The sequence below is a fragment of the Scyliorhinus canicula genome, chromosome 19 (genome assembly GCF_902713615.1).
Source record: "Scyliorhinus canicula chromosome 19, sScyCan1.1, whole genome shotgun sequence".
Classification (NCBI taxonomy): Eukaryota; Metazoa; Chordata; class Chondrichthyes; order Carcharhiniformes; family Scyliorhinidae; genus Scyliorhinus; species Scyliorhinus canicula.
Genome location: NC_052164.1, coordinates 46,177 through 70,439, shown reverse-complemented (window position 1 = coordinate 70,439; position 24,263 = coordinate 46,177). Strand labels below are relative to the sequence as shown.

Below are 24,263 nucleotides of genomic sequence, written 5' to 3'. Positions count from 1 at the left end.
AATAATTTGTATATTTTCTAGAGATCTTTGATCCTCAACTGTGCCAATGACTTATAGGCACCAGATTTATAACTAAAACACAAAATAACTTTATTTACGACAAGAGAAGAGTTAAACATGTAATGGTGATAATACAACAACAATCTGCTAATCTAATTACTCCCCTAACACCAACCACCCTCCAGCCACATACACACAAGACAGATACACAGTGGGGAAGGATCAAAATAATGGGGATTATGGCAGCACGGTGGCACAGTGGTTAGCATTGCCGTCTCATGACGCTGAGGTCCACGGTTCGATCCCGGCTCTGGGTCACTGTCCGTGTGGAGTTTTCACATTCTCCCCGTGTCTGCGTGGGTTTCGCCCCCACAACCCAAAAGATGTGCAGGCTAGGGGGATTGGCCATGCTAAATTGCCCCTTAATTGAAAAAACTGAATTGGGTAATCTAAATTTATATAAAAAAATAATGTGGATTAAACAGGAAGATGAAAATCTTTGCTGCTGAGGTAGCAGTCTTTGTAGACAGTGACCATTGCAGAATGAGAGGTGTTGAAAACTATTGGTAGGTTTGATCTTGTAGAATCTGTCTTCAATTAGACCTCGCGAGTTGCAGGAATTCCTCTGGAGAGTCACCTTCACTTGTACAGGCTTCCACCAGATTGACTCTCAGTCTCAATGAGATAGTATTAGAATTCTCTACCTGAGAGTTTACAGAAGGTTCACCATCCACTCTTCCTTTCAGCTGCTTGTCAGGTCTTTGTGCAGGGTTTCTGGCTGTGAGTTAGAGAGAGGCAAAAGGGCCCGGCCTTCAGGATCATTTAGGATTCTGAGGAGAGATATCAGACTGGGCTTTTCCCAACCATTCAAACAGAGAATTAAACTTTCACAGGCCTGGCATTGCTTGCAGTCTTTCAATCAGAGGTTTCCTTCACAGGTCTGACTGGCAAGTCTAGAAGGACAAGGGCAGCAGATACATTGGAAAATCACCACCAGGAAGTTCCCCTCTAAGTCACTCACCATCCTGATTTGGAAATATATCGCCGTTCCTTCCCTGTCATTGTGTCAAAATTCTGGTGCTCCTTCCCCAAGAGCACAGTGGGTGTACCTACACCACATGGATTGTAGCAGTTCAAGAAGGAAGTTCACCACCACCATCTTGAGAGTAATTAGGGATGGCAACAAATGCTGGCCTAGCCAGTGAAGCCCTCATTCCGTAAAATTAATTTTTAAAGAAGTCCAGTGTCCTTCAGCACTGACCCTCTGACCTAATGACGCTTCCTGATTCCTGACACTCCAAAAATGTGGCACTCCCTTGGCACCAATCGTCTGACAGTACACCACTCCCTCAGCACTTACTGTTGTGTTATGGGTTCATTTGGTGTTTCATTGATGAAAGCTTGAGACTTGTATGTTTAAATACAAACACTTGCTTTTGATATAAATTTAGAGTACCGAATTATTTTTTTCCCCAATTAATGGAACCCGGAAGTGTAGAAGATTTTAGTTTAGACGGGCAGCATGGTTGGCGCAGGCTTGGAGGGCCGAAGGGCCTGTTCCTGAGCTGTACTTTTCATTGTTCTTGGTTCTTGTGAGGGGCAATTCAGCATGGCCAATCCACCTAACCAGCACATCTTTGGGTTGTGGGGGTGAAACCCACGCAGACATGGGGACAATGTGCAAACTCCACACGGACAGTGACCCGGGGCCAGGATTCAAACCTGGGACCTCGGCGCCGCAGTCCCAGTGCTAACCACTGCGCTACGTGCCGCCCCCTAAATACGAACACTTGATTAATCGTCTTGAACTATGTAGAGTTGGCAGTTAGTGCCATGCTGTTATAACCCACATGAGACCTACGTGGTTAGAGCAATCAGCCTCCGAGTGAGTCTCACCGAATACAAGCTGGAGGCGGCGAGCCTGAGATCATTCATTTTTTAAAAATAAATATGTTTATTGAATTTTACATTTGTACACTATACAGGAGATTATTGCAATGGTTATTATTTACAATTTATATGTTGTCCTTTCTTAGGCACTCCCCCCCCCCCCCTTCTGTTGTTCGGGCTCCATTTTAGGCCCCTTCTTCCACCATAGATGTTATAATCTATCTCTCATCCTGTTTTTGTTCCTATGGCATTGTGGAGGGGCCCTCTGGCCACCTCTTCGATCTTTCCCTGGGTACCCTCCTGGTATTTACCTGGGTTCCTCCCTTGCTGCACGCCCCCCCCCCCCCCCCCCCCCCCCCAACCCCGTTCCTGTCTGTATTATGTGGCCCTGTTGATTCCTATTGGTATCTCCCCCCCCCCCCCCCCCCCCCCCCCTCTCTCTTCCTATCCGTATTAGCTTTGAACAGGTCCTGGAACAGGCTGACGAATGGCCCCCACGCTTTGTGGAAGCCCTTGTCCGACCCTCAGAAGGTGAACTTGATCTTCGCCAGGTGGAGAAATTCCGACAGGTTTTCCAGCCAGTCTGCAGCTATGGGTGGTGTTGCTGATCGCCAGCCGAGCAGGATTGTCTGGCGGGTGATTAGGGAAGCGAAAGCAAGGGCATCGGCCCTCTTCCCCATATGAAGTTCTGGCTGGTCCGATGCCACTTTTGGGTAAGGCTCCACCCTCACCCCAACAGGCTTGGACAGGCTGACAGAACCTGACATGTCTGGGTCATGCCCAGAACATATGGGCATGGTTGGCCAGGTCTCCCTGGCACCGTTCACACTTGTTCCCCATCTGCGGGAAGAACCTACTCATTTGGGCTCTGGTTAGGTGTGCTCTGTGCATTACTTTAAACTGCATGAGACAGTCTAGTGCAGGAGGAGATGGAGTTGACCCTACTTAGTGCTTCGCTCCAGAGTCCCCACCTTACTTCCGTCCCTAGTTCGTCTTCACATTTCTGTCTTGCTCTGTCTAGTGGTGTTCTCGCCCTTTTTAAAAATCATCTGTATCTGTCCCTACAATTTCCTTTCCCCATACTTGGAGAGACAAGTTCCTCCAGCAGTGTATCTCTCGGGGCCCGTGGGTACCTCGTTATCTTCTTGCGGAGAAAATTTTTGGTTTATAAATGTCGCAGCTCCGTTTGGTCGTTCCAATCTCTCCATCAGCAGTGGTCAAGAATGTTGGCGTACCCTGGTGGGACAGGAGATGTGTTGGTGGAATTTTGGCAGTACACTCTTGAGGTTGGCCTGGTTGAAGTCCCCGGTCACGATGAAAAAGGCCTCCGGGTGTTCTGTTTCACTGTTATATAGCAGTGTATCATCGGGCAAAGCAAAGCGTGGAGGGGTTTGCCTCCTCATCAACTCCTCCTGGTGCGATCCTGGCGACCTACTGCTCCCTAGACCTGGAATACCCGACTGTGAAGTGCCGCCCATACAACCTTCCACGAGAGTTCACTTCTGCCAATCTCAGCGATCTACATCCCACCCTAGGCAGAAGTGAAGAAGGCGCCTAGGGTGGGATGTAGATCGCTGATATTGGCAGAAGTGAACTCTCGTGGAAGGTTGTATGGGCGGCACTTCACAGTCGGGTATTCCAGGTCTTGGGAGCAGTAGGTCGCCAGGATCGCACCAGGAGGAGTTGATGAGGAGGCAAACCCCTCCACGCTTTGCTTTGCCCGATGATGCCCTGCGGTCCATACAGTATATTGAAAAGCCGTCAGGTTGTATGGCACAGTCCAGTGAGGTGGGGGTGAGCCATGTCTCTGTGAAACAGAGCACACAGCAGTCATTTACTTCCCTATGAGAGGTAAGTGTAGTGTTAAGTTCGTCCAGCCCGTTTACAATCGCTTGGATGTTTGCCAGGAGTTTGCTGGGGAGAGGAGACTTGAAACTGCGTTGTTTTAGTCTTGCTTCCTCAGTCAGCGGCTGCTTCTAAATGGGCCTGAAAACTGATGGGAGACATCTGACCTTGTAGAAGGTAAGTGGTTGCATCTGGCGAGGTCAGGAACGCTGGTTTTGATTTCAGTGTCGCGTCTGGCAGGGACCCGGGCGCTGGTTGTGATTTTGGGGTTGCCGGTGGGGCATGTTCATGATTCGGTCGGGCCCTGGGGTTCCGTGAGTACATGCCTACCTTTTGGCACATTCGGATCCTCGTGTGGGGTCTCGGCCATTTTGGGGGTCTTTAGCCCGGGTTTGGGTCGCAGGCAGGGTCTTCCTGGGTCAGGTTGGGCCGGGGGCCATTCGTCAGCCTGTTCCAGGACCTGTTCCAGCATTGGTGATCTGATAGGGCCCTTGGAGTAGGCCTGGTTGGTCCTCCACATGGGTTCTCCTCCTTTCCTCCACCTGCCAGTAAGTCAAGGCGCTGGGTGGGCCTCTCCATGTCGGGTTGGGCCGGATCAGGTATTCCGACCCGGGATCTGGCATCGCTTCCCAGGCCAGTTCGGGTGCTCCAAGGACTGGGTGGGGTCGTACGCGAGGTTGGGATTGGACTTCCAGGTTGGACCTCATCCACTTCCAGGTCAAGGCCAGAGTCGAAATGTTGGAGGAGTCCTGCTGGGCTGGGTCAGGTCATCCGGGCCGGCCCATGGACGTCGGAGGAACATAAAAGAGAAAGGTAGAGGTAGTATTACTGTTAAAATTAAATTTTAAAAGGTTAGTACGGTTATAAGAGATGTACGAAGAAGATCTGTGTGAGAGAGCTCGCAGAGAGTCGTCAAGCTCCAGCGCCATCTTGCTTTTTATTGACCATGGCGACCAACGCCTCCTTCACTGTCACCTTGACCGGCACCTGAAGCTCCACTTTTATCGCCTCTCTCATTGCCATCAATTCCTTCATCAAGAATGTCTTTCACCCCGTTCCTGGCGGGGGGCATGATATCACACCAGCTGGGTGGGAAGATGTGGGAAGATACGTTGAAGACGGAAGGAGCAGTGTTAGGCATGCTAATTATATTATAATGTATGCAAATCGGGCTCGTGAACCTGATTGCATCATCAGAGGAAACTCTGTTTCTCTCTCCACAGATGCTGCCAGACCTGCTGAGATTTTCCAGAAGTTTCTGTTTTTATTGTTGAAATTGATCACAGTATCCATGCTCCCTCTCTCTCTATTTCAGTACGAAAGCAGCTAAAGGGCTGTTTCTCCTCTCACTCAACTGCTCCACTCACTGAAAAGGAAAACTTATTGACGATTGAGCTCACTGAGGTAAGAATAACATTTATCTGCTGCACACTTTAGACCAGGGGTGGGCAAATTACGGCCCGCGGGCCGCATGCGGCCCGCCAAAGGTCTTTATGCGGCCCACCAAGATCAAGTCATTAAAAAAAAATTATTTTTTTTAATTTAAAAAAAAATATATTTTTTAAATTAAGGTTAATGGGGGGGGGGGGGGTGGCTGTTGGGTTACTGGTATAGGGTGGATATGTTGACTTGAGTAGGGTGATCATTGCTCGGCACATGTGCTTCATGTGAAGTTTCTACTTTAAAATATTAATTAATAAAAATTAATTGCTTTTTTTTTCTTTAAAAACCTTTTATTTTGGCTATTTTAAATATTAATTATTTTACTTAATATACTCTGTGGCCCTTTAAAATTGTGAATTTCTGAATGTGGACCTTGCACAGAAAAGTTTGCCCACCCCGCTTTAGACGGTGGCTCATTGCAGTGGGGTTTATGCCCATCTGGGTTTAATGAGCGTGAACCCCTCTATATTTGGTGTCACAAGCCTGTACCAGACACCCAACTTTTTGGAATGATCTGGTTAGGGACCAGAGACTTTGTGTTTAAATTGAACTAAGCCACAAAAAAAGGTTGAAAGAGTAACCCCAGCAATTAACATCAGTGGTGGACAAACTTCAAGAAATAATTATTCAGGTTAGAATTAGCCATCACATGGAAAGATGTGGGTTGATTAGGAAGAGCCAGTATAGATTTCTAAAGGGGACATAGTGGGCAAGATTCTCCCCAAAAATTTCTAAGTTAACTTGTGTCAGGTTCCCCGCTGGCTGTGACGGGTAGTTCCCCTCTGGCTGTGACGGGGAGTTCCCCGCTGGCTGTGACGGGTAGTTCCCCTCTGGCTGTGACGGGTAGTTCCCCGCTGGCTGTGACGGGGAGTTCCCCGCTGGCTGTGACGGGGAGTTCCCCGTTGGCTGTGACGGCGAGTTCCCCGCTGGCTGTGACGGGGAGTTCCCCGCTGGCTGTGACGGGGAGTTCCCCGCTGGCTGTGACTGCGAGTTCCCCGCTGGCTGTGACTGCGAGTTCCCCGCTGGCTGTGACGGGTAGTTCCCCGCTGGCTGTGACGGGTAGTTCCCCTCTGGCTGTGACTGCGAGTTCCCCGCTGGCTGTGACAGGGAGTTCCCCGCTGGCCGTGACGGCGAGTTCCCCGCTGGCCGTGACGGGTAGTTCCCCGCTGGCTGTGACGGGGAGTTCCCCGCTGGCTGTGACGGCGAGTACCCCTCTGGCTGTGACGGGGAGTTCCCCGCTGGCTGTGACGGGTAGTTCCCCGCTGGCTGTGACGGGGAGTTCCCCTCTGGCTGTGATGGGCAGTTCCCCGCTGGCTGTGACGGGGAGTTCCCCGCTGGCTGTGACGGGGAGTTCCCCTCTGGCTGTGACGGGGAGTTCCCCGCTGGCTGTGACGGGGAGTTCCCCGCTGGCTGTGACGGGGAGTTCCCCGCTGGCTGTGACGGGGAGTTCCCCGCTGGCTGTGACGGGGAGTTCCCCGTTGGCTGTGACGGCGTGTTCCCCTCTGGCTGTGACGGGGAGTTCCCCGCTGGCTGTGACGGGGAGTTCCCCGCTGGCTGTGACGGGGAGTTCCCCGCTGGCTGTGACGGGGAGTTCCCCTCTGGCTGTGACGGGGAGTTCCCCGCTGGCTGTGACGGCGAGTTCCCCTCTGGCTGTGACGGGGAGTTCCCCGCTGGCTGTGACGGGTAGTTCCCCGCTGGCTGTGACGGGGAGTTCCCCTCTGGTTGTGACGGCGAGTTCCCCGCTGGCTGTGACGGGGAGTTCCCCGTTGGCTGTGACGGCGTGTTCCCCTCTGGCTGTGACGGGGAGTTCCCCGCTGGCTGTGACGGGGAGTTCCCCGCTGGCAGTGACGGGGAATTCCCCGCTGGCTGTGACGGGGAGTTCCCCGCTGGCTGTGACGGGGAGTTCCCCGCTGGCTGTGACGGCGAGTTTCCCTCTGGCTGTGACGGGGAGTTCCCCGCTGGCTGTGACGGGGAGTTCCCCGCTGGCTGTGACGGGGAGTTCCCCGCTGGCTGTGACGGCGAGTTGCCCGCTGGCTGTGACGGCGAGTTCCCCTCTGGCTGTGACGGGGAGTTCCCCGCTGGCTGTGACGGGGAGTTCCCCGTTGGCTGTGACGGGGAGTTCCCCGTTGGCTGTGACGGGGAGTTCCCCGCTGGCTGTGACGGGGAGTTCCCCACTGGCTGTGAAGGCGTGTTCCCCGCTGGCTGTGACGGGGAGTTCCCCGCTGGCTGTGCCGCCGAGTTCCCCGCTGGCTGTGACGGGGAGTTCCCCGCTGGCTGTGCCGGGGAGTTCCCCTCTGGCTGTGCCGGGGAGTTCCCCGCTGGCTGTGACGGGGAGTTCCCCGCTGGCTGTGACGGGGAGTTCCCCGCTGGCTGTGACGGCGAGTTGTCCGCTGGCTGTGACGGCGAGTTCCCCTCTGGCTGTGACGGGGAGTTCCCCGCTGGCTGTGACGGGGAGTTCCCCGCTGGCTGTGACGGCGAGTTCCCCTCTGGCTGTGACGGCGAGTTCCCCGCTGGCTGTGACGGCGAGTTCCCCGCTGGCTGTGACGGGGAGTTCCCCGCTGGCTGTGACGGCGAGTTCCCCTCTGGCTGTGACGGGGAGTTCCCCGCTGGCTGTGACGGGTAGTTCCCCTCTGGCTGTGACGGGTAGTTCCCCGCTGGCTGTGACGGGAAGTTCCCCGCTGGCTGTGACGGGGAGTTCCCCGTTGGCTGTGACGGCGAGTTCCCCGCTGGCTGTGACGGGGAGTTCCCCTCTGGCTGTGACGGGGAGTTCCCCGCTGGCTGTGACGGGTAGTTCCCCTCTGGCTGTGACGGGTAGTTCCCCGCTGGCTGTGACGGGGAGTTCCCCGCTGGCTGTGACGGGGAGTTCCCCGCTGGCTGTGACGGCGAGTTCCCCGCTGGCTGTGACGGGGAGTTCCCCGCTGGCTGTGACGGGGAGTTCCCCGCTGGCTGTGACTGCGAGTTCCCCGCTGGCTGTGACTGCGAGTTCCCCGCTGGCTGTGACGGGTAGTTCCCCGCTGGCTGTGACGGGTAGTTCCCCTCTGGCTGTGACTGCGGGTTCCCCGCTGGCCGTGACAGGGAGTTCCCCGCTGGCTGTGACGGCGAGTTTCCCTCTGGCTGTGACGGGGAGTTCCCCGCTGGCTGTGACGGGGAGTTCCCCGCTGGCTGTGACGGGGAGTTCCCCTCTGGCTGTGACGGGGAGTTCCCCGCTGGCAGTGACGGGGAATTCCCCGCTGGCTGTGACGGGGAGTTCCCCGCTGGCTGTGACGGGGAATTCCCCGCTGGCTGTGACGGGGAGTTCCCCGATGGCTGTGACGGGGAGTTCCCCGCTGGCTGTGACGGCGAGTTTCCCTCTGGCTGTGACGGGGAGTTCCCCGCTGGCTGTGACGGGGAGTTCCCCGCTGGCTGTGACGGGGAGTTCCCCGCTGGCTGTGACGGCGAGTTGCCCGCTGGCTGTGACGGCGAGTTCCCCTCTGGCTGTGACGGGGAGTTCTCCGCTGGCTGTGACGGGGAGTTCCCCGCTGGCTGTGACGGGGAGTCCCCCGCTGGCTGTGACGGCGTGTTCCCCGCTGGCTGTGACGGGGAGTTTCCCGCTGGCTGTGACGGGGAGTTCCCCGTTGGCTGTGACGGGGAGTTCCCCGCTGGCTGTGACGGGGAGTTCCCCACTGGCTGTGAAGGCGTGTTCCCCGCTGGCTGTGACGGGGAGTTCCCCGCTGGCTGTGCCGCCGAGTTCCCCGCTGGCTGTGACGGGGAGTTCCCCGCTGGCTGTGCCGGGGAGTTCCCCTCTGGCTGTGCCGGGGAGTTCCCCGCTGGCTGTGACGGGGAGTTCCCCGCTGGCTGTGACGGGGAGTTCCCCGCTGGCTGTGACGGCGTGTTGTCCGCTGGCTGTGACGGCGAGTTCCCCTCTGGCTGTGACGGGGAGTTCCCCGCTGGCTGTGACGGGGAGTTCCCCGCTGGCTGTGACGGCGAGTTCCCCTCTGGCTGTGACGGCGAGTTCCCCGCTGGCTGTGACGGGGAGTTCCCCTCTGGCTGTGACGGGGAGTTCCCCGCTGGCTGTGACGGGGAGTTCCCCGCTGGCTGTGACGGCGAGTTCCCCTCTGGCTGTGACGGCGAGTTCCCCGCTGGCTGTGACGGGGAGTTCCCCGCTGGCTGTGACGGGGAGTTCCCCGCTGGCTGTGACGGCGAGTTCCCCTCTGGCTGTGACGGCGAGTTCCCTCTGGCTGTGACGGCGAGTTCCCCGCTGGCTGTGACGGCGAGTTCCCCGCTGGCTGTGACGGGGAGTTCCCGCTGGCTGTGACGAGGAGTTCCCCTCTGGCTGTGACGGGGAGTTCCCCTCTGGCTGTGACGGGGAGTTCCCCGCTGGCTGTGACGGGGAGTTCCCCGCTGGCTGTGACGGGGAGTTCCCCGCTGGCTGTGACGGGGAGTTCCCCGCTGGCTGTGACGGGGAGTTCCCCTCTGGCTGTGACGGCGAGTTCCCCGCTGGCTGTGACGGCGAGTTCCCCGCTGGCTGTGACGGGGAGTTCCCCGCTGGCTGTGACGGGGAGTTCCCCGCTGGCTGTGACGGGGAGTTCCCCGCTGGCTGTGACGGGGAGTTCCCCGCTGGCTGTGACGGCGAGTTCCCCTCTGGCTGTGACGGCGAGTTCCCCGCTGGCTGTGACGGCGAGTTCCCCGCTGGCTGTGACGGGGAGTTCCCCGCTGGCTGTGACGGCGAGTTCCCCTCTGGCTGTGACGGGGAGTTCCCCGCTGGCTGTGACGGGTAGTTCCCTCTGGCTGTGACGGGTAGTTCCCCGCTGGCTGTGACGGGAAGTTCCCCGCTGGCTGTGACGGGGAGATCCCCGCTGGCTGTGACGGGTAGTTCCCCTCTGGCTGTGACGGGTAGTTCCCCGCTGGCTGTGACGGGGAGTTCCCCGCTGGCTGTGACGGGGAGTTCCCCGTTGGCTGTGACGGCGAGTTCCCCGCTGGCTGTGACGGGGAGTTCCCCGCTGGCCGTGACAGGGAGTTCCCCGCTGGCTGTGACGGCGAGTTTCCCTCTGGCTGTGACGGGGAGTTCCCCGCTGGCTGTGACGGGGAGTTCCCCGCTGGCTGTGACGGGGAGTTCCCCTCTGGCTGTGACGGGGAGTTCCCCGCTGGCAGTGACGGGGAATTCCCCGCTGGCTGTGACGGGGAGTTCCCCGCTGGCTGTGACGGGGAATTCCCCGCTGGCTGTGACGGGGAGTTCCCCGCTGGCTGTGACGGGGAGTTCCCCGCTGGCTGTGACGGCGAGTTTCCCTCTGGCTGTGACGGGGAGTTCCCCGCTGGCTGTGACGGGGAGTTCCCCGCTGGCTGTGACGGGGAGTTCCCCGCTGGCTGTGACGGCGAGTTGCCCGCTGGCTGTGACGGCGAGTTCCCCTCTGGCTGTGACGGGGAGTTCCCCGCTGGCTGTGACGGGGAGTTCCCCGCTGGCTGTGACGGGGAGTCCCCCGCTGGCTGTGACGGCGTGTTCCCCGCTGGCTGTGACGGGGAGTTCCCCGCTGGCTGTGACGGGGAGTTCCCCGCTGGCTGTGACGGGGAGTTCCCCGCTGGCTGTGACGGGGAGTTCCCCACTGGCTGTGACGGCGTGTTCCCCGCTGGCTGTGACGGGGAGTTCCCCGCTGGCTGTGCCGCCGAGTTCCCCGCTGGCTGTGACGGGGAGTTCCCCGCTGGCTGTGCCGGGGAGTTCCCCTCTGGCTGTGCCGGGGAGTTCCCCGCTGGCTGTGACGGGGAGTTCCCCGCTGGCTGTGACGGGGAGTTCCCCGCTGGCTGTGACGGCGTGTTGTCCGCTGGCTGTGACGGCGAGTTCCCCTCTGGCTGTGACGGGGAGTTCCCCGCTGGCTGTGACGGGGAGTTCCCCGCTGGCTGTGACGGCGAGTTCCCCTCTGGCTGTGACGGCGAGTTCCCCGCTGGCTGTGACGGGGAGTTCCCCTCTGGCTGTGACGGGGAGTTCCCCGCTGGCTGTGACGGGGAGTTCCCCGCTGGCTGTGACGGCGAGTTCCCCTCTGGCTGTGACGGCGAGTTCCCCGCTGGCTGTGACGGGGAGTTCCCCGCTGGCTGTGACGGGGAGTTCCCCGCTGGCTGTGACGGCGAGTTCCCCTCTGGCTGTGACGGCGAGTTCCCCTCTGGCTGTGACGGCGAGTTCCCCGCTGGCTGTGACGGCGAGTTCCCCGCTGGCTGTGACGGGGAGTTCCCCGCTGGCTGTGACGAGGAGTTCCCCTCTGGCTGTGACGGGGAGTTCCCCTCTGGCTGTGACGGGGAGTTCCCCGCTGGCTGTGACGGGGAGTTCCCCGCTGGCTGTGACGGGGAGTTCCCCGCTGGCTGTGACGGGGAGTTCCCCGCTGGCTGTGACGGGGAGTTCCCCTCTGGCTGTGACGGTGAGTTCCCCGCTGGCTGTGACGGCGAGTTCCCCGCTGGCTGTGACGGGGAGTTCCCCGCTGGCTGTGACGGGGAGTTCCCCGCTGGCTGTGACGGGGAGTTCCCCGCTGGCTGTGACGGGGAGTTCCCCGCTGGCTGTGACGGCGAGTTCCCCTCTGGCTGTGACGGCGAGTTCCCCGCTGGCTGTGACGGCGAGTTCCCGCTGGCTGTGACGGGGAGTTCCCCGCTGGCTGTGACGGCGAGTTCCCCTCTGGCTGTGACGGGGAGTTCCCCGCTGGCTGTGACGGGGAGTTCCCCTCTGGCTGTGACGGGTAGTTCCCCGCTGGCTGTGACGGGAAGTTCCCCGCTGGCTGTGACGGGGAGATCCCCGCTGGCTGTGACGGGTAGTTCCCCTCTGGCTGTGACGGGTAGTTCCCCGCTGGCTGTGACGGGGAGTTCCCCGCTGGCTGTGACGGGGAGTTCCCCGTTGGCTGTGACGGCGAGTTCCCCGCTGGCTGTGACGGGGAGTTCCCCGCTGGCTGTGACGGGGGGTTCCCCGCTGGCTGTGACTGCGAGTTCCCCGCTGGCTGTGACTGCGAGTTCCCCGCTGGCTGTGACGGGTAGTTCCCCGCTGGCTGTGACGGGTAGTTCCCCGCTGGCTGTGACGGGGAGTTCCCCGCTGGCTGTGACGGGGAGTTCCCCGCTGGCTGTGACTGCGGGTTCCCCGCTGGCCGTGACAGGGAGTTCCCCGCTGGCTGTGACGGCGAGTTTCCCTCTGGCTGTGACGGGGAGTTCCCCGCTGGCTGTGACGGGGAGTTCCCCGCTGGCTGTGACGGGGAGTTCCCCTCTGGCTGTGACGGGGAGTTCCCCGCTGGCAGTGACGGGGAATTCCCCGCTGGCTGTGACGGGGAGTTCCCCGCTGGCTGTGACGGGGAATTCCCCGCTGGCTGTGACGGGGAGTTCCCCGCTGGCTGTGACGGGGAGTTCCCCGCTGGCTGTGACGGCGAGTTTCCCTCTGGCTGTGACGGGGAGTTCCCCGCTGGCTGTGACGGGGAGTTCCCCGCTGGCTGTGACGGGGAGTTTCCCGCTGGCTGTGACGGCGAGTTGCCCGCTGGCTGTGACGGCGAGTTCCCCTCTGGCTGTGACGGGGAGTTCTCCGCTGGCTGTGACGGGGAGTTCCCCGCTGGCTGTGACGGGGAGTCCCCCGCTGGCTGTGACGGCGTGTTCCCCGCTGGCTGTGACGGGGAGTTCCCCGCTGGCTGTGACGGGGAGTTCCCCGTTGGCTGTGACGGGGAGTTCCCCGCTGGCTGTGACGGGGAGTTCCCCACTGGCTGTGACGGGGAGTTCCCCTCTGGCTGTGACGGTGAGTTCCCCGCTGGCTGTGACGGCGAGTTCCCCGCTGGCTGTGACGGGGAGTTCCCCGCTGGCTGTGACGGGGAGTTCCCCGTTGGCTGTGACGGGGAGTTCCCCGCTGGCTGTGACGGGGAGTTCCCCACTGGCTGTGAAGGCGTGTTCCCCGCTGGCTGTGACGGGGAGTTCCCCGCTGGCTGTGCCGCCGAGTTCCCCGCTGGCTGTGACGGGGAGTTCCCCGCTGGCTGTGCCGGGGAGTTCCCCTCTGGCTGTGCCGGGGAGTTCCCCGCTGGCTGTGACGGGGAGTTCCCCGCTGGCTGTGACGGGGAGTTCCCCGCTGGCTGTGACGGCGTGTTGTCCGCTGGCTGTGACGGCGAGTTCCCCTCTGGCTGTGACGGGGAGTTCCCCGCTGGCTGTGACGGGGAGTTCCCCGCTGGCTGTGACGGCGAGTTCCCCTCTGGCTGTGACGGCGAGTTCCCCGCTGGCTGTGACGGGGAGTTCCCCTCTGGCTGTGACGGGGAGTTCCCCGCTGGCTGTGACGGGGAGTTCCCCGCTGGCTGTGACGGCGAGTTCCCCTCTGGCTGTGACGGCGAGTTCCCCGCTGGCTGTGACGGGGAGTTCCCCGCTGGCTGTGACGGGGAGTTCCCCGCTGGCTGTGACGGCGAGTTCCCCGCTGGCTGTGACGGCGAGTTCCCCTCTGGCTGTGACGGCGAGTTCCCCGCTGGCTGTGACGGCGAGTTCCCCGCTGGCTGTGACGGGGAGTTCCCCGCTGGCTGTGACGAGGAGTTCCCCTCTGGCTGTGACGGGGAGTTCCCCTCTGGCTGTGACGGGGAGTTCCCCGCTGGCTGTGACGGGGAGTTCCCCGCTGGCTGTGACGGGGAGTTCCCCGCTGGCTGTGACGGGGAGTTCCCCGCTGGCTGTGACGGGGAGTTCCCCTCTGGCTGTGACGGGGAGTTCCCCGCTGGCTGTGACGGCGAGTTCCCCGCTGGCTGTGACGGGGAGTTCCCCGCTGGCTGTGACGGGGAGTTCCCCGCTGGCTGTGACGGGGAGTTCCCCGCTGGCTGTGACGGGGAGTTCCCCGCTGGCTGTGACGGCGAGTTCCCCTCTGGCTGTGACGGCGAGTTCCCCGCTGGCTGTGACGGCGAGTTCCCCGCTGGCTGTGACGGGGAGTTCCCCGCTGGCTGTGACGGCGAGTTCCCCTCTGGCTGTGACGGGGAGTTCCCCGCTGGCTGTGACGGGTAGTTCCCCTCTGGCTGTGACGGGTAGTTCCCCGCTGGCTGTGACGGGAAGTTCCCCGCTGGCTGTGACGGGGAGATCCCCGCTGGCTGTGACGGGTAGTTCCCCTCTGGCTGTGACGGGTAGTTCCCCGCTGGCTGTGACGGGGAGTTCCCCGCTGGCTGTGACGGGGAGTTCCCCGTTGGCTGTGACGGCGAGTTCCCCGCTGGCTGTGACGGGGAGTTCCCCGCTGGCTGTGACGGGGGGTTCCCCGCTGGCTGTGACTGCGAGTTCCCCGCTGGCTGTGACTGCGAGTTCCCCGCTGGCTGTGACGGGTAGTTCCCCGCTGGCTGTGACGGGTAGTTCCCCGCTGGCTGTGACGGGGAGTTCCCCGCTGGCTGTGACGGGGAGTTCCCCTCTGGCTGTGACTGCGGGTTCCCCGCTGGCCGTGACAGGGAGTTCCCCGCTGGCTGTGACGGCGAGTTTCCCTCTGGCTGTGACGGGGAGTTCCCCGCTGGCTGTGACGGGGAGTTCCCCGCTGGCTGTGACGGGGAGTTCCCCTCTGGCTGTGACGGGGAGTTCCCCGCTGGCAGTGACGGGGAATTCCCCGCTGGCTGTGACGGGGAGTTCCCCGCTGGCTGTGACGGGGAATTCCCCGCTGGCTGTGACGGGGAGTTCCCCGCTGGCTGTGACGGGGAGTTCCCCGCTGGCTGTGACGGCGAGTTTCCCTCTGGCTGTGACGGGGAGTTCCCCGCTGGCTGTGACGGGGAGTTCCCCGCTGGCTGTGACGGGGAGTTCCCCGCTGGCTGTGACGGCGAGTTGCCCGCTGGCTGTGACGGCGAGTTCCCCTCTGGCTGTGACGGGGAGTTCTCCGCTGGCTGTGACGGGGAGTTCCCCGCTGGCTGTGACGGGGAGTCCCCCGCTGGCTGTGACGGCGTGTTCCCCGCTGGCTGTGACGGGGAGTTCCCCGCTGGCTGTGACGGGGAGTTCCCCGTTGGCTGTGACGGGGAGTTCCCCGCTGGCTGTGACGGGGAGTTCCCCGCTGGCTGTGAAGGCGAGTTCCCCGCTGGCTGTGACGGGGAGTTCCCCGCTGGCTGTGCCGCCGAGTTCCCCGCTGGCTGTGACGGGGAGTTCCCCGCTGGCTGTGCCGGGGAGTTCCCCTCTGGCTGTGCCGGGGAGTTCCCCGCTGGCTGTGACGGGGAGTTCCCCGCTGGCTGTGACGGGGAGTTCCCCGCTGGCTGTGACGGCGTGTTGTCCGCTGGCTGTGACGGCGAGTTCCCCTCTGGCTGTGACGGGGAGTTCCCCGCTGGCTGTGACGGGGAGTTCCCCGCTGGCTGTGACGGCGAGTTCCCCTCTGGCTGTGTCGGCGAGTTCCCCGCTGGCTGTGACGGGGAGTTCCCCGCTGGCTGTGACGGGGAGTTCCCCGCTGGCTGTGACGGCGAGTTCCCCTCTGGCTGTGACGGCGAGTTCCCCTCTGGCTGTGACGGCGAGTTCCCCGCTGGCTGTGACGGCGAGTTCCCCGCTGGCTGTGACGGGGAGTTCCCCGCTGGCTGTGACGAGGAGTTCCCCGCTGGCTGTGACGGGGAGTTCCCCTCTGGCTGTGACGGGGAGTTCCCCGCTGGCTGTGACGGGGAGTTCCCCGCTGGCTGTGACGGGGAGTTCCCCGCTGGCTGTGACGGGGAGTTCCCCGCTGGCTGTGACGGGGAGTTCCCCTCTGGCTGTGACGGTGAGTTCCCCGCTGGCTGTGACGGCGAGTTCCCCGCTGGCTGTGACGGCGAGTTCCCCGCTGGCTGTGACGGGGAGTTCCCCTCTGGCTGTGACGGGGAGTTCCCCGCTGGCTGTGACGGCGAGTTCTCCTCTGGCTGTGACGGGGAGTTCCCCGCTGGCTGTGACGGGTAGTTCCCCGCTGGCTGTGACGGGGAGTTCCCCTCTGGCTGTGACGGCGAGTTCCCCGCTGGCTGTGACGGGGAGTTCCCCGCTGGCTGTGACGGGGAGTTCCCCTCTGGCTTTGACGGGGAGTTCCCCGCTGGCTGTGACGGGGAGTTCCCCGCTGGCTGTGACGGGAAGTTCCCCGCTGGCTGTGACGGGGAGTTCCCCGCTGGCTGTGACGGGGAGTTCCCCGCTGGCTGTGACAGGGAGTTCCCCGTTGGCTGTGACGGCGTGTTCCCCTCTGGCTGTGACGGGGAGTTCTCCGCTGGCTGTGACGGGGAGTTCCCCGCTGGCTGTGACGGGGAGTTCCCCGCTGGCTGTGACGGCGAGTTCCCCGCTGGCTGTGACGGGGAGTTCCCCGCTGGCAGTGACGGGGAATTCCCCGCTGGCTGTGACGGGGAGTTCCCCGCTGGCTGTGACGGGGAGTTCCCCGCTGGCTGTGACGGCGAGTTTCCCTCTGGCTGTGACGGGGAGTTCCCCGCTGGCTGTGACGGGGAGTTCCCCGCTGGCTGTGACGGGGAGTTCCCCGCTGGCTGTGACGGCAAGTTGCCCGCTGGCTGTGACGGCGAGTTCCCCTCTGGCTGTGACGGGGAGTTCCCCGCTGGCTGTGACGGGGAGTTCCCCGCTGGCTGTGACGGCAAGTTGCCCGCTGGCTGTGACGGCGAGTTCCCCTCTGGCTGTGACGGTGAGTTCCCCGCTGGCTGTGACGGGGAGTTCCCCTCTGGCTTTGACGGGGAGTTCCCCGCTGGCTGTGACGGGGAGTTCCCCGCTGGCTGTGACGGGGAGTTCCCCGTTGGCTGTGACGGGGAGTTCCCCGCTGGCTGTGACGGGGAGTTCCCCACTGGCTGTGAAGGCGTGTTCCCCGCTGGCTGTGACGGGGAGTTCCCCGCTGGCTGTGCCGCCGAGTTCCCCGCTGGCTGTGACGGGGAGTTCCCCGCTGGCTGTGCCGGGGAGTTCCCCTCTGGCTGTGCCGGGGAGTTCCCCGCTGGCTGTGACGGGGAGTTCCCCGCTGGCTGTGACGGGGAGTTCCCCGCTGGCTGTGACGGCGAGTTGTCCGCTGGCTGTGACGGCGAGTTCCCCTCTGGCTGTGACGGGGAGTTCCCCGCTGGCTGTGACGGGGAGTTCCCCGCTGGCTGTGACGGCGAGTTCCCCTCTGGCTGTGACGGCGAGTTCCCCGCTGGCTGTGACGGGGAGTTCCCCGCTGGCTGTGACGGCGAGTTCCCCGCTGGCTGTGACGGCGAGTTCCCCTCTGGCTGTGACGGCGAGTTCCCCTCTGGCTGTGACGGCGAGTTCCCCGCTGGCTGTGACGGCGAGTTCCCCGCTGGCTGTGACGGGGAGTTCCCCGCTGGCTGTGATGGCGAGTTCCCCTCTGGCTGTGACGGGGAGTTCCCCGCTGGCTGTGACGGGTAGTTCCCCGCTGGCTGTGACGGGGAGTTCCCCGCTGGCTGTGACGGCGAGTTCCCCGCTGGCTGTGACGGGGAGTTCCCCGCTGGCTGTGACGGGGAGTTCCCCGCTGGCTGTGACGGGGAGTTCCCCGCTGGCTGTGACGGGTAGTTCCCCTCTGGCTGTGACGGCGAGTTCCCCGCTGGCTGTGACGGGGAGTTCCCCGCTGGCTGTGACGGGGAGTTCCCCGCTGGCTGTGACAGGGAGTTCCCCGTTGGCTGTGACGGCGTGTTCCCCTCTGGCTGTGACGGGGAGTTCTCCGCTGGCTGTGACGGGGAGTTCCCCGCTGGCAGTGACGGGGAATTCCCCGCTGGCTGTGACGGGGAGTTCCCCGCTGGCTGTGACGGGGAGTTCCCCGCTGGCTGTGACGGCGAGTTTCCCTCTGGCTGTGACGGGGAGTTCCCCGCTGGCTGTGACGGGGAGTTCCCCGCTGGCTGTGACGGGTAGTTCCCCGCTGGCTGTGACGGGGAGTTCCCCGCTGGCTGTGATGGGTAGTTCCCCGCTGGCTGTGACTGCGAGTTCCCCGCTGGCTGTGACTGCGAGTTCCCCGCTGGCTGTGACGGGTAGTTCCCCGCTGGCTGTGACTGCGAGTTCCCCGCTGGCTGTGACGGGGAGTTCCCCGCTGGCTGTGACGGCGAGTTCCCCGCTGGCTGTGACTGCGAGTTCCCCGCTGGCTGTGACGGGGAGTTCCCCGCTGGCTGTGACTGCGAGTTCCCCGCTGGCTGTGACGGGTAGTTCCCCACCGTCATTCAATGACACTTCGGGCGTGATCCTCCCAAAAGGGAACAAAGTCCCTGAGCGAACGTGTTCAGCCGTGTGTTTACCGTCACTTGCAATGCCGAGAAACACATGGCTATTCAACGTGACTCATATTGAATAAGGGGCCTAAACAGGGAACGTGCAGCCGAGGTCGCACATAGCCCCGTTTTTTTACAATGGGGAGCTCCGCTCAACCGAACTTCCCATTGTAGCGGGAGTTCTGGATGCCATTTGTCAACTGTGTCCCAATCTCTGAGGCCCCCAAAAGAATCCCCGACCTACCCCTCTCCTTGCCCGCACACAATATGGGAGAGTCTCCCCCCCCCCCCCCCCCCCCCCCGCACCCCCAACACCCACGCCAGGCAACCTCGGCCCGATCGCGCAGGCGTGCATAATATTTCAGCTGGGCACCACCAACCTAGCACCCTGGCAGTGTCACCTGGGCAGAACGTGAAAAACGTGCAGACTCTACACAGACAGTGATCCAATCCGAGAATCGAACCTGGGACTCTGGAGCTATGAAGCAACAGTGCTAACCACTGTGCTACCATGCTGAATTACATCGGCGCCTGCTGCAATTTCGCGTCGGAACGGATTCTCCGCCCATTTGCCTATCCCGATTTTGCTGCCGGCTAATGGAGAATTCCGCCTGTTGGGTCTATTCCCCTTCGAAAGAAGACTAAATGCCGATTTAATGGAGACGTTCAAAGTCATGAGGGGGCTGGACAGGATAAATTGAGAGAGACTGTTCCCACTAGTAAAATTATCAAGAACGAGGTAGAACAGATTTTATTGTGATTTGTAAAAGAAGTATACGTGATGTTAGAAAAACTTCACACAGTGACTGATTTGGGTCTTCATCAAGAGTTCCCAAACTGGGTTCCGCAGGAGCCACCCAGGAGCCTCCCAGCGGTCTGTGGCAGGCCAGGCTGATCGATACAATTTGAGTTTTGCCATATTTCCAGCTCATCCAATCAGATAGTGGAAACAGCACAAAACTGAAATTGTGTCAATCAGTGTGAGCACAGACAATGGAGCAAAGGTGAGGGGGTTGGGAAGAACGTAACCTGTAAGAGTGCGGGGGGTGGGGGCGTGGCCTGCGAAGGGAGTGAGGACTGGGACCATGAGGAGGACCTGTGAGGGGGAACGGGGAAGAACAGAGCAGTCGGGCTTTGAAGAGAGGTGAGTATGAGAGATGAGAGCGAGTGAGTGAGTGCAACTCTGAGAGATCAGAGTGATAGTAAGTGAGTGAGAAATGAAAGATGAGAGGTGAGTGCGTATGAGAGATGAGCGAGTGAGTGATGAGTGAGTGAGAGATGAGAGTGAGTGAATGAGACAGTTGAGAGATAAGAGTAAATGAAGTTTGTGATGAGAGTGAGTGAATGAGAGAGAAAGATGGGAATGAGTGTGTCATGAGAGTGAGTGGAGGTGAGAGCAAGTGAGTGTGTGTGTATGTGCGAGATGTTGGTGTGTGTGAGAGAGTGTGAGTGTGTGAGATGAGATAAGATGAGACGAATGTGTGTGTGAGATGAAAGCGAGAGACAGAGGGAGAGTGAGTGTGTGTATGTGTGTGACATGACAGTGTGTATAGAGGTTTATAAGATGACGAGGGGGATAGAGTGAACGTTCAGAGACTATTTCCTCGGGTGGATGTAACTGTTACAAGGAGGCATAACTATGAGGTTCAGGGTGGGAGACATAGGAGGGATGTCCGAGGTAGGTTCTTTACTCAGAGAGTGGTTAGGGTGTGGCATGGACTGCCTGCTGTGATAGTGGAGTCGAACACTTTAGGAACTTTTAAGTGGTTATTGGATAGGCACATGGAGCACACCAGAATGACAGGGAGTGGGAAAGCTTGATCTTGGTTTCGAACAAAGCTCAGCACAACATTGAGGGCCGAAGGGCCTGTTCTATGCTGTACTGTTCTATGTTCTATGTGTGTATGAGATGAGACTGTGAAATGAGTGTGTGAGTGTGAGATGAGAGTGTGCATGCATAATATGAGAGAGTGTCTATGAGAGATGATTATGTCTGTATGAGATGAGTGTGTGTGACAGATGAGAGTATGTGTGTGAGATGAGAGTGCGTGTGTGTGTCAGATAAGTGTGTGAGAGATGAGAGAGTATGTGAGAGAGGATATATGTGTGTGTGAGTGAGATGAGAATGTGAGATGAGTGTGTGCATGTGAGTGAGATGAGAGTTACCTTTCTAAAAGTGTAGGGTAGGTGGATTGGCCATGCTAAATTGACTCTTGATTGGGAAAATGAAAAATGAAAATAAAAGTGAATTCTTCACAGAATTACAGAATTGCTATGGTGCAGAAGGAGGCCATTTGGCCCATCCTGCAGGCACCAGCCCTCCAAAGGAGCATCATGATCTAGTTCCATTGCCTTGCCTTTTCCCCGTCCTCCTGATCATTGGAAGCGATCAAATAGCCAGCGTCACGCCAGACCTGGTGACATGATAAAACCATTAAATCTCGAGAGACCTCGCACGAGATTTGCAATGCTTGAAACGCCTCGCAAGATTTAACGAGATCTCATGAGACATTGCAATCTGGATCTTGCCCTCCCTGTGGCCCGGGAACTAACACCTACACCTGGGAGACCTCACCAAACGTGGACCAGGCGTAACGGCACCTGGGGGAAGGGGGGGGGGGGTCTCCCAGGTCATTGGAACCCCCAAGGTGGTCAAGCTGTGGACAGAGTGGTACCCTGGAACTCCAGGGTAATGGGCGTGTGTCAGCACTGTCAGCCAGTCAATATACAAGGCTGAAGTATGATGGTCACTTGCTGTGAGCTAAGCTTTGCTGCTCCTAAATTTCTGCCAAAGTCTGACTCCTGTCTTTCTGCTAATAGGGGTTTGAGATCCTGACCCACTGTGCGTGGAGGGTTTCTTGGGCGGGGGGGAAGTGGGGGTGCGGGCATGTCCGCTCTGGAGATTAATGTAACAGAGGCTTCACATGTATCAGTTGTGACATGTTTCAATAGTAAACATTTTACTGTGACGGTTTTCCATTTCCCCTAACTACAGATAGTGAACCCCCCCCCCCCGCCGCAATGCCACTTAGTGCTCCTCACTCCTTTTGATCTATTGTGGTCTAGTGTTACGTCTTGGTGTGTCCCCTGGATGCACATCAGAGGTGGAGGCAGCCTGCTGTTTTCCACACCCTGTGGTCTTTGATGCCCTTGGCGGACGTCCTCTGGAGGGCCTGAAGCTGGGGGGGGGGGGGGGGGGGGGGGGTCCCGTATGACTTACTGGTGTCACCGTGTCACCTGTCCACTGCCCTTGAGATCCACCAGTGTAAGGAGGGGGAATTCAAAAGAACTGGAGACTGCTATTATTTCCTTGGTGGCAGGCCCTGGGTTGGCCTCCAGCACTTCCTCCTCTCTGATGGTGCCTGTAGGGCCCTGGAGAGGAGTGCTCCTTGGGACGGAGGGGCAGCTGGAGTGAGTTACAGAGGCCTCTGAGTCACCTGGCTCTGCTGGTCCTGGAGGCTCCCGATTGGGAACATAAAAACTGACTGCAAAAGTTTCTACAGGTATGTAAAGAGAAAAAGATTGATTAAAAACTAATGTACGCCCCTTACAGTCAGAAACGGCGGAATTCATAATAGGAAACAAAGAAATGACTGAGGAACTAAATTCATACAAAGAACAATATAGCACAGGAACAGGCCCTTTGGCCCTCCAGGCCTGCGCCGACCATGGTACCTGCCTAAACTAAAACCGTCTGCACTTACGCAGTCCGTATCCTTCCATTCCCACCCTATTCGTGTATTTGTCTATATGCCCCTTAAATGCCGCTATCGTACCTGCTCTCACCCCCTCCCCAGGCAGCGCGGTCCATATATTTACCACCATCTGTGTAAAAAACCTGCCTCGCACATCTGTTCTTAACTTTTCCTTGCGCACTTTCAACCTACGTTTCTTGGTACTTGATTCTCCTACCCTAGGAAAGAGCCTCTGACTATCCAGTCTGTCCATGCCACTCATAATCTTGTAGACCTCTATCAGGTCACCACTCAACCTCCGTCGTTCCAGTGAGAACAAACCAAGTTTATTCAACCTCTCCTCAGAGCTAATGCCCTCCATACAAGGCAACATCCTAGTAAACCGCTTCTGTACCCTCTCCAAAGCCTCCACATCCTTCAAGTAATGTGGCGACCAGAATTGTACACAATATTCCAAATGAGGCCAAACTAAGGTCCTGTACAGCTGCAACATGACTTGCCAATTTTTATATTCAATGCCCCGACCGATGAAGGCCTTCTTGACCACCTTATCCACATGCGCCACTTTCAGTGAATCGGTGGACATGCACGCCTAGATTGCTCTGCCTGTCAGCACTCGCAAGAATTGTACCATTTATTGTGTAATTCCTACATGCATTGGATCTTCCAAAGTGCATTACCTCACACTTGTCCGGATAAACTCTTCTGTCATTTCTCTGCCCAAGACTCCAACCAGTTTATATCCTGCTGTATCCTCTGACAATCCTCTTCATTCCACCAATTTTTTGTGCTGTCTGCGAACTTACTAATCAGACCAGCTACATTTTCTTCCAAATCATTTATATACACCACGAACAACAGAGGCCCCAGAACTGATCCCTGTGGAACGCCGCTAGTCACAGCCTTCCATTCAGAAAATCACCCTTCTACTGCTACCCTCTGTCTTCTGTGCCCAAGCCGGTTCTGTATCCAACTTTCCAGCTCTCCTCTGATTCCCATGTGACTTCATCTTTTGTACCAGTCTACCATGAGGCACCTTGTCAAAGTCTTTACTGACATCCATGAAACAACATCTACAACTTTCCCTCATCTATCATTTTTGTCATTTCCTCGAAAAACTCGATCAAATTAGTGAGGCACGACCTCCTCTTCACAAAGCCATGCTGTCCATCACTAATAAGTCCATTCGTTTCCAAATGTGAGTAAACCATCTCTCTAAGAATCTTTTCCAATAATTTCCCTACCACTGACATAAGACTCACCGGCCTATAATTTCCTGGAGTATCCCTGCTGCCCTCCTTAAACAATTGAACAACATTGGCTACTCTCCAATCCTCTGTAACTTCACCTGTAGCCAATGAGGATACAAAAATTACTGTCAGGGCCCCAGCAATTTCCTCCCTTGCCTCCCTCAGTATTATGGGATAGATCCCATCAGGCCCTGGGGATATATCTACTTTAATGCTTTTTAAGATGCCCAACACCTCCTCTTTATTAATATCAACATGACTCAGAATATCTACACACTCTACCCTATACTCCTCATCCACCAAGTCTTTCTCTTTGGTGAATACTGAGGCATCTCTCCCATTTTCTCTGGTTCCATACATAGATTCCCTCCAATATCCTTGAATAGACCAACCCTTTCTCTGGCTACCCTCTTGTTCTTTACATATGTATAAAACGTTTTAGGATTTTTCTTAATCCTGTTTGCCAGTGACTTTTCATGACCCTTTTTAGCCTTCCTAACTCCTACCTTAAGTTCCTTCCTACTTGCTTTATATTCTTCAAGGGTTTCATCTGCCCGAAGCCTTTTAGACCTTACGAATGCTTCCTTTTTCTTTTTGACAAGGTTCATAATATCCCTCATTATCCAGGGTTCCATATACTTGCCACCCTTATCTTTCATCCTCACAGGTACAGGCTGGTCCTGCATTCTAATCAACTGACATTTGAAAGCCTCCCACATGCCAGATATTGATTTTCCCTTAAATAGCCTCGCCCAGTCAACACTCTCCAGATCCTGCCTAATGCTGCTGTAATTAGCCTTCCTCCTGTCTAACACCTTCACCTGAGGACCACTCTTGTCCTTTTCCATAAGCAGCTTAAAATTTACAGAATTGTGATTACTGTTCCCAAAATGATCTCCTACTGAAACTTTGATCACCTGGCCAGGCTCATTCCCCAGCACCAGGTCTAATATGATCCCTTCCCGAATTGGGCTATTTACATATTGTTTCAAGAAACCCTCCTGGATGCTCCTTACAAATTCTGCTCCAACCATGCCTCTGGC

At 58.7% G+C, this 24,263-nt stretch overlaps 1 protein-coding gene across 1 annotated transcript in view; it reads left to right on the top strand.

The window, feature by feature from the left end:
- The window catches only part of LOC119954161 (bone morphogenetic protein receptor type-2-like), a 96,320-nt gene that overhangs the window by 30,180 nt on the left and 41,877 nt on the right, over positions 1–24,263 (top strand). Inside the window, exon 5 of the mRNA XM_038779121.1 lies at positions 5,051–5,139. Within this exon, the coding sequence (XP_038635049.1) occupies positions 5,051–5,139 (89 nt within the window). The remainder of the gene's footprint in view (positions 1–5,050; positions 5,140–24,263) is intronic.